Source organism: Lepisma saccharinum, unplaced genomic scaffold, assembly GCF_977018435.1.
Source record: "Lepisma saccharinum unplaced genomic scaffold, izLepSacc3.1 HAP1_SCAFFOLD_231, whole genome shotgun sequence".
NCBI lineage: Eukaryota > Metazoa > Arthropoda > Insecta > Zygentoma > Lepismatidae > Lepisma > Lepisma saccharinum.
The window spans coordinates 513,879-526,130 of record NW_028143008.1 but is presented as its reverse complement, the minus strand read 5'-3'; the positions used below and the strand labels follow the sequence as shown (position 1 = coordinate 526,130).

At 37.6% G+C, this 12,252-nt stretch overlaps 3 protein-coding genes across 3 annotated transcripts; all 3 read right to left on the bottom strand.

The window, feature by feature from the left end:
* Positions 1–6,059: 6,059 nt before the first annotated feature.
* LOC145982529 (uncharacterized) lies at positions 6,060–6,644 on the bottom strand. Its single transcript, XM_083115979.1, has one exon. It carries the CDS (start codon positions 6,642–6,644, stop codon positions 6,060–6,062), a length of 585 nt encoding a protein of 194 aa, XP_082972105.1.
* An 812-nt stretch (positions 6,645–7,456) lies between these two features.
* LOC145982528 (uncharacterized) lies at positions 7,457–8,266 on the bottom strand. Its single transcript, XM_083115978.1, has one exon. The coding sequence runs from the start codon at positions 8,264–8,266 to the stop codon at positions 7,457–7,459; it is 810 nt and encodes a 269-aa protein (XP_082972104.1).
* Positions 8,267–8,280: 14 nt separating this feature from the next.
* Positions 8,281–9,396, bottom strand: LOC145982527 (uncharacterized). Its single transcript, XM_083115977.1, has one exon. It carries the CDS (start codon positions 9,394–9,396, stop codon positions 8,281–8,283), a length of 1,116 nt encoding a protein of 371 aa, XP_082972103.1.
* Between the last annotated feature and the right edge of the window lie 2,856 nt (positions 9,397–12,252).

Genomic DNA, 12,252 nt, shown 5'->3' with positions numbered 1-12,252 from the left:
TAAAAGTTGAGCAGAAGAAATAACAACTGGTTATGTTCTGATCCTTCTGATGTGTTATTATACTAAGTATCATGAACTGTTACGGTTTCAGTGGTGGTGAATAGGGAAGAACATATCATGCCACCCCACTTGTTTTCACAGAGTCTTTGGGTGAATGCTGCTGGCTACATCGAGGTGATGGAAACAGTTATGAATCTTGTGCAATTAAAGGCTGTATGTATTTTAGCACCTGCACACAAAGATGTGTCGACCCAAGATTGGATGGCGGCCAATTTGCACAACCACATCACACCAAACATGTGGCCACCTAACTCACCAGACCTAAATCCTCTAGATTATTGCATGTGGAGTGTTGTTGAATGGGATACTAATCGACATTCCTACAATATGAGTGATTCACTGAAAGTCACCTTTATCCAACATCAATAACAACTATTTAACTCATGCATGTCAAAGCTTCTAGTCCTGCATTGAAGCAATCATTGTAGCTGAAAGTGGTTGTATTAAATAACCATGTACTCCAACTGTGTACCAAGTTTTACATCAGTACATTTTGTTGTTCGTCTGATATGGATGTTTTTCGTATGGCCTCCAATCAGTGCCGGATCTATAAATGTTTGGCCCCCTCCCCGCAAAATGTTACCAAAGGGCCCCCTCTACCTACCTACCTTCACACACACATGAATATGCGTGCGTGCGCGCGCGCTTGTGTATATACGTATATTACAATTATAAAGTTGCATATAAGGCCTACAGGGTGATTCAAAAGTCAACAGGTTAGGCTTAGGGGGAACCACATTGTTTTGTTCCAAGCGAATGTCCATTATATTCATTTCAATTCAATTTCTTTTTAAAATAGGAAAGGGGTGATGTGCATAGGCATAGATTTCTTTGGAGATTGGGGTGCAAAGCTGAGTAAAGCATAAATACTGATTTCTTTCTGTTTTTTTGGGGGGGGGAGAAGTATTTTTCTTTAAGTTGGGACCTAATAAACTTGAGTTAACCTTTGAATAATTGTAATTATAATAACTAGGTTTGACAAAAAAACATATACCGGGATACATCTATCTATATTAGCTGGACAAAAAAATCACTGTACTACTGTGATTATATATTACAACATAATATATTACATGTATCTTTTGACTGAGAATTTGATTATCATATTCGGTTTATAATACTTATTCCTACAATCCTTTATAGAAGTTTAATATCTTCACACATATTTACCAAAAAAAAAAAAAAAAGGAGGAAAGCCCAAGATAAAATTTTCATCCACGTGAGGTCGATTGTTGGCACCCCTACTGCACCCTTTCATAATATAACATACATAATATACCAAGCACTTTCCTTAATTCATTCTCGGTTTGAAAAAGGAAGAAGAAAAACATTCAAACTGAGTGATCCCAGATAACATGTAAGTTAACTGCAAGTTAAATCGAATGTCTATTTAACTTGCAGTTAACTTACATGCTATCTGGGATAGTCCCACATTATTGATTCTGTGCATTTGAGAGCAGAATTATGCCTAATTTCCCACCTGTTGTGTGCGAAGTTTCTCTGTGCAAAAGTTACGTAATATGTTCAAAGTTATACATTGGGGTCCCTATAGGAGGGGGGCAAGAAGAACTGGAGGGGCCCGGGCCCCCTGACCCACCCGGTTTCGGCGCCCATGGTGATGTGATATATATATAGTGAGTCACTGTTTTCTCACATCTGGAAAATTATACATTTGTTACAATCATGCAGTCATAACTTTTTCTTGATTAAAGATAGGTTGAAGGAACCTCCACCACTGCATTTGTAGGGCCCTACCCCCACATACCCTAAACGTGCCTAAATAGCAAGGTGCTATGTACACAGGGAACTTTAACTATACTTTACCTGTATATATTGTATTCGTTTCTGTACCCCTGAGTAACTACATTTATTTTTTACATACGCGAACCCTCTAATATGCCAAGGCTGAGGGCCCCCTAAAGGCTTACTTGTCTCCGGGTCCCCCACACTGCGGGGTTTGCGGCTTGTAGATCCGGCACTGCCTCCAATGTGTCTTCAAATACCTTACACACCTTGTATATGTGCACACACACACATATTAACAGTGTTCGAAGTGAGGGGATGGGTGCAGGACGATGGTATTCCTCAGCTAACAACTTTTGTAAAGCTGTCTTAATTTTCATGTTAAAGCATAAGAGCACCCCCCCCCCTTTCCAACTATCAATTTCCACTTCAAGAACTGCATATTAATAATTTACATATATACATTTGTTGTAGAAAAGTTATGTTCCCTGAACTCATCTTTAATTATTTAACATGAATTTTTATACATTTGTAAACATACATTTTCTGCAACAAATGTTGATATGTAAAAATAAATATTTTAAGAACTAGTGACTTGTAACTGGCCCAGTGCATTCATTTTTCTGTTAGGATCAAAGATTGAAACAACCGCTGTGCATTTTCATAATACCGGGAATCACTTGATCTCAGTGTGGATCTTTAAAATCAGCCAGTGCATGATATTTTCTATTGTGGCTGTTTTTCTAAAGCCAAACAGTATTCACTTACTTTTTTAATTTATTAAACATTTTCGATCTTTGAGCCTAACATTTCCACTCTAAAAATATACTGTAAGATAATTTAGAGAAGTCATAACATTATAAAGTAGTATTGAAATTTATTTGGAAATTACACCTGGAGAATTTTTTTTTTTGTAGGTAGGTTGCGTGTTACTCAAAAATCCAGAATATAAAAAAAGGAAAGTTAAAAATTGTACTTACGTATGTGAGTATAGTGTTCTTATTGTAGAACGACGTTTCAGAGATTGACTATCTCCTTCCTCAGGTTCATATAAAAAACTAGGTACTTGGCATAGTACTGCATCAAAAATGTAATATGAGGATTGTGGTTAAGGGTTGGTTAGGATACATTTAAAATATTAAGTTTTTGCTATTAGAAGTACGTAAAAAGCAAGTTGTTCCCTAAAAAACTTGTACAGTAGACCTATTCACAGGTAAAAAAGTTAAAAAAGTTAAAAATCTAAAAAACCTGCATGAATCACAATGCAACATGCAGGTTTGGCCATTCCTACCCAACTGTGTATCTCAATCCACATGAAGGTCAATTCTCCATGAATGTTTCCCCTCCCCTTAATTTTCTCGTTTCCCCTTATTACGTCACAAATCCAACGTAAGCTGCAAGGGAAGAACGTGAATTTACGTTGGAAACATTCATGGAGAATCAACGTGCTGAAATTATTCAGAGACAACAGTCAACTATGAGACATTGAAACCCATGTTGACCAGTACTATTATAACTGTATTTTTTAAGTATCCTCCTGTATTCTCTCTTCCCCTTTTCCCAATTGTGATATTCAGAACAATATTTTAGTCCACTATTGTTCCCCCAAGTTCCTTATCAGACACTCGAGACAAACTCTTAGTCAGTAAACTATTTACAACTTTCATCCTATCAGGGTTACGATCCTTCCTTTTGAAGTTCAGTCAAGGAAAGAGAAACCTCTTTCTACAACAATATCAGCAGCCTCCACTGATTTATAATAATGTTGTACATAATAAATGTTTTTGCCAAGTACTAATATTGCAATAAAAATGTTGAAATTTATTTTAAATTATTTTCAGAGGAAGCCATCGCCGATGGATATATCAGATGCAGCTCAGGTTAGTAATAGTAACTTATAATTGAAGGGCTCAGGTGTAAAACATGCTTAGTGACATTTTGGTCATTTCTGAATTTATTAAGAAAATAGGTTATTAGAAGCTATTCTGTAAATTGTTTTCATGTTGTGTTTACCAATTTTACAAGGCTTCACTGAGTCCAATGTAAATTGTTTGACATAGCAATTTCACTTGAAAATTGAAGGATGGCATATTTTACTATACAACTCAAAAATTACCAAAATGTCACTTACCATGATTTACACCCGAGACCTTCAATTGTATTGAAATGAGGCTTGGCAATGTCTTGTTGATTCATTGTGTAACGTGTAGCAGTGTTCACGTTACAATATGTATATAAACTTCAAATTTTCTTTGCTTTGTACTTATAATTATATATGTAAATGGTTAATTACCAAGGAATGTGGAACACACCTCGTATAAAAAAACCTATTCATCCTGGTGTTAGATATAAGTTCCAAGAGTTTGTTTCTTTCTGCCAGCAAGCTGAACTGGAAGTTTATTATTGGTGACAACAATGCAAGAAAGCTTCACTGAGTCCAATGCAAATTGTTTGACATAGCAATTTCACTTGAAAATTGAAGGATGGCATATTTTACTATACAACTCAAAAATTACCAAAATGTCACTTACCATGTTTTACACCCGAGACCTTCAATTGTATTGAAATGAGGCTTGGCAATGTCTTGTTGATTCATTGTGTAACGTGTAGCAGTGTTCACGTTACAAATATGTATATAAACTTCAAATTTTCTTTGCTTTGTACTTATAATTATATAGGTAAATGGTTAATTACCAAGGAATGTGGAACGCACCTCGTATATAAAAAGAATAAAACATTCATCCTGGTGTTAGATATAAGTTCCAAGAATTTGTTTCTTTCTGCCAGCAAGCTGAACTGGAAGTTTATTATCGGTGACAACAATGATAACGCTATTGTGTAAGAGCCAGGCAGACTCAACCTTATGAAAACGTTGTCACAGGGAAAAGACGAAAGAATAGGCTGTCTTTCCCACGCTATATCTGTCCTGTCCCTTGGCGGACAATAATTAGACTTATATCATAATAATCCCTGATTCTTTTACTGCAAGACAGTGTATTCAGAATTTAGTTATGTTAACGCAAAAGAAAGTTATGCCCGCGCAAAACAAAACCTGTATATAAATATTTTTTTTGCTTAACATTTTGACGTTGTAAATTTTTTTCTCTTTCTTTGTTGTCATATCGCGTGGCCGTTGCAGGGAGAGAGGGGAGTTGAAAGAAGCCATACTCCCTGGTCAAATTAAATACTGAGTGTAACAATTAAAATTCTATTGCATATTTAATATTCACAAAAGGGTAAAAATAGTAATTTTGACATGTAACTAATTATGTTCCTCATATTGATATTTAATTAATTTGTATTTTATTGTGAAGTAAAATTGGTGTTAAGATAAAAGTTTATAAATCCATCACGGCACCGAGAAATCCTATATAAGCAGCGAAGCTCGGTGGCCCGTGGCCTTTGTATTTGAACTTCTGATAAATGCGGAACTCGTATAACCGTCTTTTCTTTCAACATTCGAACTTCTGCGTTTACATCCACTTCGATATTAGGAATTAGTTCATTCTGGGATTACCTTAGGACAGTTACTTAGCTCTTCTGGTCAGAAGGCTTATATTCTCTCTGTTCTATGCTTCTGGTCAGGAGATATAATTGAGAGGGTTGTGATTGTCTTGAGATATACCGGAATTCGGGATCGGCTGATAGACTGTTGGTAGTCAAATGTTTGTGACCCTGGTCAGGGTACTCCTTTTCTTATTCTGTGGTCACGGATTAATTTTCGGTTCTCTGGTCAGAGGCTGAAAAGAGAAAAGGAAGTTGGATACTTAACTGGATATCGACAGAACCTAGTGGGAAGAAGGATTGTCGATTACTTGTAGAATCTTGGTCAAGATCTATAAGCAGATTGAGAACTGTTTGTGTTTTTGATGTTTTATTCACTAACACGAGTACTACAAATAACAAATAAAATATATTCTGGTATATATCGCAATGCACACCAGAGCTGCCTTTGTATAAACGTCCGAGCAGCCACACTGTTCGCGAGCTCTCGCCTGACTGGCGCAACGTTCTTACTGGCGTGTGTATAAAGAAAACAAATGCATGTTGCTATGCACGCAAAAGCGCTGTGTTCTTGATGACATTTCTAAGTTAAAATAAACACATGATTATCATACATTCTCCCCCCCCCCCCTCTTGGTCGTACAATAGACCAAAATTATATATTATACTGTACTTCACTGTGATGTGATTAAATTTCATCACTTTATAACTGCAAATTGTTATATTGACATTAAACTGCACTGAACACTAAACTATTGTTCAAAATCATCTTCGATGGGAAGTAGTACAATCTTGACTACTGGTCTTCTGTATACACCTCCTTTAGTCTTGTCGTCGATAACTCGAACAAGTCCATCCTTACCAGGATATCCTGCTTCAATGATGCCGAGATTCCAAACAAGGGGAGGAAGTCTTTCATCCTTCAGTATCACAACGGTACCTGCTTGAATCTTCTGCTGACGAGTCCACTTGGATCTCTGTTGTAGTCCATGTAAATATTCTTTCGACCAACGACGGCACAATTGTTGGTGAAACTGCTGAATTCTCTGCCATCTTGTCAGTCTGTGGACTGGTAATTCGGAGATGTCTGGCTTGGGTAACGAGGATAAAGGATGACCTATGAGGAAGTGACCAGGTGTAAGTGGGGTTGGATCTGTTGGATCTTGTGAGATTACAGAAATGGGTCTTGAATTTAAACACGCTTCTATCTGGCACAATAATGTTGTCAATTCTTCAAATGTTATCGATGACTTGTCTATTATTCTTACCAAATGATGTTTCATCAATTTAACTGCTGCCTCAGCGAGTCCTGAAAAATGTGGTGATCCATTTGGCATAAAGTGCCATTGTAGACCTTCTAGTGATAAGTAGTCTTGTAATTTCTTATTAATGCTTCTGATTGAAATAGTCGTAAAAGTTCTTGTAACTCTTTGTTTGCACCAACAAAGTTGGTTCCATTGTCACTGTATATATTACTACTCTTTCCTCTTCGTGATGTGAAACGTCTAAGCGTAGCAATAAAAGCCTCAGAGGTGAGATTGCTGACTGCTTCTAAATGGATCGCTCTTGTTGATAAACAAATTAATATGGCGACGTAGCATTTAGTAACTGTTTTGCTTCTTACGGTTCCTGTTTTGACATGTATTGGACCGGCGTAATCTACAGCCACATTGGTAAATCGTCTTGATGGTTGAACGCGAGCTGCAGGTAATTGTCCCATCAATTGCGACGAAATTGTGCTTTTTAGCTTAAAAGAGATTATGATTATTTATGTAGTATTTTCTTAACTACTTGTTTGCCACGTGGAATCCAATATTTGTCTCTTAAAGAGCTTATTAATAGCTGTGGTCCTGCATGTAGAAGTCTTTTGTGATCTTCTTCGACAATCAATTTTGTAAGGTTACTTTTTGGTGTAATATCATCTGATGCTTGCTGTCAAATGATGATAATTGACTGTTATCCAGACATCCTCCAACTCTTAGCATCTGATCTTTGTCTAAGAATGGATACAATGTTTTCAAACAACTTTTATTTGAAAGTTCGTGGTTCGAGTTAAGTTCTCTGATTTCCTTTGAATAGAACGCTTGTTGTGCAATTTTTATACATGTGTGTAATGCACGTTGCACTTCATTGTGTTTGAGATGCCCAATCAGTCTCTCATGAGATTGTAAATAAACTGTTGGCAATATGCCACAACTCTTAATAATTTAGACAATTTTGAAAATTTGTCAATGATGTGAGTCTCTTTGTTCTGTATGAATAATGATAATGTTGATATTCGTCTCATTTCTGGCGCTTCAGTTTTGAGCTTTATTGATGAATGAGGCCACCAATCTGAATTCTCTTTCAACCATTCGGGTCCTTGCCACCATAATGGACACCGTTTCATGATGCTTGCATCAATACCTCTTGATATTAAATCAGCTGGATTATCGTTTGAAGATACATGTCTCCAATTACGGATTTCTGTTAAATCCTGAATTCTAGAAACTCTGTTTCCTACAAATGTTTTCCATTTTGCAGGTGAGGCTGATATCCAGGACAGAACAATTTGAGAATCTGTCCATAAATGTGTGCTTTCAATTTGCAAATACAAATCTGGCATTGCCTCATGCACGAGTTCTGCTAAAAGTAATGCTGCACAAAGTTCTAGTCTGGGTAATGTTACTTTCTTTATTGGAGCTACGCGTGACTTTGAACAAAGTAGTTTGACTGAAACTTGACCTTGCTGATTGATGGAACGAATATATAAGTATGCACCATATGCCTTTTCACTTGCATCTGAAAATCCATGCAATTGTATTTGTGTCACGTTACCTTCTTGTAGTACAAATCTTTCGACCTTTATTTCATTGATAAGTGGAAGTTGCACTTGCAGTTTCTGCCATTCAGTAATTAATTCTGGTGACAGCTGTTGATCCCACTCAACTTCTTTCTGCCAAAGACGTTGAAGAAACATTTTGTATTTGATGACTATTGGACTAACAGCCCTAATGGATTGAAAATGGATGAAATGATGCCTGTTATTTGACGCTTAGTGGAAATGCTGACTGTTATAGAACCAGAAGTAAATTTACTGCTAACGATGAATTTGTCTTCTACAGGATTCCAAGAAATTCCTAGTGTGTTTACTCCTTTTTGCGAATGTAATTGGACTGGAAAGTTATCTTTGTATTCTGGTGGAATTGTTCTTAATGACTCAGCGTTACTACAACACCATTTGTGTAATACAAAGCCTCCTTTAGCTAGTAACTCGATGAGTTCGGCTTGCAATTGCGCCGCTTGTCGTACGTGTTGAGATCCACTAGCTAAATTGTCGACATAAAAGCTCTCTGCTAAAATGTTCGTTGCTTGAGGATAATTACAACTTTCTTCTTGTGCTAGCTTCTGCATACAGCGTGTTGCTAAAAATGATGCTGGCACTGTCCCATACGTGAGAGTCTGCCATTCATATATTTTGATATCTTCGTTTGGCATGTCTCTCCATAAGATTCTCTGCAAAGGAGTATCATGTTGATGCACTTGTATCATTCGATACATTTTTTCGATGTCTGCCGTGAAAGCGATTGGATGTGTTCTAAATCTTAAGACTATTGACATCAAATCAGGTTTAATGGTTGGTCCAATCATGAGAATATCATTAAATGATTTTCCGTTGTCTGTCTTGGCTGATGCGTTGAATACAACATGTACCCTTGTTGTAGAATTGCTAGGTTTTACTACAGCGTGATGAGGCATGTAATACGTGACTCCTTCTGAGGTGTGACGTTCCTCTTCAACTTGTTTCATGTGTCCAAGTTCTTCATATTCATGCATAAATTTTACGTAATCTTGACGTAATTCTGTTTCACGTTGCAATTTCGCTTCAAGTTGATGAAACCTGATTGAAGCTAGGTTGTATGATTGTCCTAATGTTTCTTTAGCCTCCTTGAATGGCAAATGTACCGTGAAACGCCCTGTATGGTCACGAGTGGTGTGGTTTACAAAGTGCTGTTCGTATGCCATTTCTTCTCTTGTTGTCACCGATGTTCCTAATTCTTCAAGCTCCCAAAAAGCTCTTATCTGCCTTTTTAGATTGTCATGTGTCATTGTGAAACATGAAGTAATCGATGTGTTGGCGTTACATTGTTGTGGGATGCGTCCAGATAGAATGAAGCCCAATTGCGTGTCTTGAAGTACTGGGAAGTTCTTTGGGTGAGTCATACGTTCTGGCTTCAATATTTGAAAGAAAACATCTGCACCTAACAATAATTGTATTTTGCCTGGAATAGCAAACATAGGATCTGCCAATGCAATATTTTTTGGAATGTTCCATTCTTCATACGGAACCTTTTCTGTCGGTAAATTGCCAGTGATGGTTCACTGCATATTCTATGGTTGTAGAATAATCGTTTATTGTGGATTGCAAACATACTTCAACACTTGATCTGGTTTCTGATGTGGCACCATTTATTCCTCTTATTGGAACGACCCTTCTTTGTTTCGCGAGCTCTAGTTGTTGAATCATATCTGAAGTTACGAAATTCGATTGAGAGGCACTGTCTAATAACCCTCTGCATTTTATCCATCTTCCTGTTCGATCTTTCAGCTTAACTAACACAGTTGCTAGCAAAACGTGTGATTGAGGTTTTCCCTTTATTGTGCAATACGAAGCTTGTGGTGAAGAAAATTCATTCTGATTGTACTGACTTGTGTTAGTAGGCTCTGAGTTATCAGAACGAGTATCTGATTGTTGCGATCTTCTTGACGCTTCTCTTGCGCGATCTATGTGCAATAAGGTGTTGTGGTTCTTTCTACATGAGCTTGATTTACATACGCTTGAAAAATGTCCTGTATTTAAACAATTAGTACAGATATTGTTGTTTCGCAAACATTGATATTTCTGCACTTGATTTGCATTAATGAAGTCTTTACATTTGTAAATAGCATGTGGCAGTTTACAAAATGGACACGTCGGAGACGACGTAGTGACGTATGCTCTTGTGAATTTGTCTTGCTTTGCATTAACGTACGATTTTTTGCCTGCTTGTTTGTTATCAGAAGTTGAATTGACCGTATTTTTGATGGATTCTAACGCTTGGCATCTTTTTTCTAAAAATGACAAAAAGTCCTTCAAAGTGGGAAACGAAGATTCTGTGCATTGTAATTCCCATGCCTTTCTAGTTGTAACGTCTACTTGTGAAACGAAATGTTGCGTAAGAATCATGTCTTCTAACGACGCATCTATTTGTATCGCTCGAAGTGCATTTAGATTACTTGTTGCTGTATTGACGAATTCCCTGAGTTCTGTTGCATTTTCTTTATGTACGGGTTTAATGTGAAGGATTTCATCAATGGACGAAGCTGCAATCAACCTTTTGTCTGAATATCTTTCTAATAACAGCTCCCATGCAACCTTGTAATTTGCTTCGCTGATCTGAAGATTTTCAATGAGACGCAACGCTTCCCCCTTGAGCGAAGTGTGCAGATACTGAAACTTCTGTATTTGCGGAATGTCTTTGTTGTCGTGTCTTCATACGCCAGCCAATGCTTATAATCCCCCTCAAATGTAGGTAAATGCATGGTTGGAAGTTTCAAGTGTGAACTCGAAGTCGACGTTACATTGTTTTGCAGCTTTGCTGTGTTATCGAGTTCGTGATCTTTAATGATCGTTCTCATTGTTGACTTAAGAGAAAAATACAGCTGTTCTATTTCTGCCCATACCTCTTCCTGACAAGAATCAGTAGACAAGATGTCTATCTCTTGTTGCACGTCTTGAATCTTACCCCATATTGTTTCTAAATGCTGTAAACGGGTGCATATTTCCTCTACGTTACCATGTTCAATGTCAAAGGCACGTACAAATGTTTGCATTCTTGTCACCTGTCCCTTCTGGGTTCCCCTTTGCTTTACCAACGTTTGTAATTCTTCCATTGTTGTGCGTGTTTATTATGGGATACAAGAAAAACAAGGAATTGAAATTGACGTAAAAAGAGCCAGACATAAACAATGAGCATGCAACTCACCTGCTTGTTGCCAAGTCGCTGAAGTGTTTTCTGCGGCGCTCTACGATGCTGTGTGAAGTGATGCTTTCCGGGTGTCGCTTGTGGTCGATACGGCAACAGTGCTGGATGAAACTGCGTAATCACTGAAGTCTGCTGAATGATCGTTGCACAATCAACTTGTACGTACGCGTGATAATGTTTGTGCACTGATTCGTATCACTATTTGGCTCGATGGAGGACCATATGTTTGTGTTTTTGATGTTTTATTCACTAACACGAGTACTACAAATAACAAATAAAATATATTCTGGTATATATCGCAATGCACACCGGAGCTGCCTTTCTATAAACGTCCGAGCAGCCACACTGTTCGCGAGCTCTCGCCTGACTGGCGCAACATTCTTACTGGCGTGCGTATAAAGAAAACAAATGCATGTTGTTATGCACGCAAAAGTGCTGTGTACTTGATGACATTTCAAAGTTAAAATAAACACATGATTATCATACAAGAACCTTTGACCCAGAATTACGAGGGACCTTACATCGAGGACTGAAGCAGCTGGATTAACCCGAACCTTGAGCCGAGGAGACTCAAGCCCCGAAGAGATGCTGAGCTTGAAGCCGAGGCTCAATAGACCCATAAAACCAAGTACGATCCAGGGCGGACCTTACAATTGATTTGGTTTATTGTACTTCGCTTTTCTGCCACTTTTGGCTTATCACAAAGATTACAATGAGTAATTACATGATACAACTGATGAAAGGATGCTCACAAACCACACCCATGCCCAGGCTAGGATATGAACCTGGAACCCCTAGCATTGTAGATCTCTGTGCTAACCACTCTGCACAGAAGTCAGTGCAGAGTCCTATCTCATCTCTCAATTAAAACACTTCATATATATCTAAAAATATCCAGAGAATTATCTGCATTGTATATTTGACTTTTGCATTTCTGTCC

Bases quoted from the DNA above. Each gene is read 5' to 3' on its own strand.
- LOC145982527 (XM_083115977.1), bottom strand. From the start codon at position 9,396: ATGACACATGACAATCTAAAAAGGCAGATAAGAGCTTTTTGGGAGCTT.
- LOC145982528 (XM_083115978.1), bottom strand. From the start codon at position 8,266: ATGTTTCTTCAACGTCTTTGGCAGAAAGAAGTTGAGTGGGATCAACAG.
- LOC145982529 (XM_083115979.1), bottom strand. From the start codon at position 6,644: ATGCCAAATGGATCACCACATTTTTCAGGACTCGCTGAGGCAGCAGTT.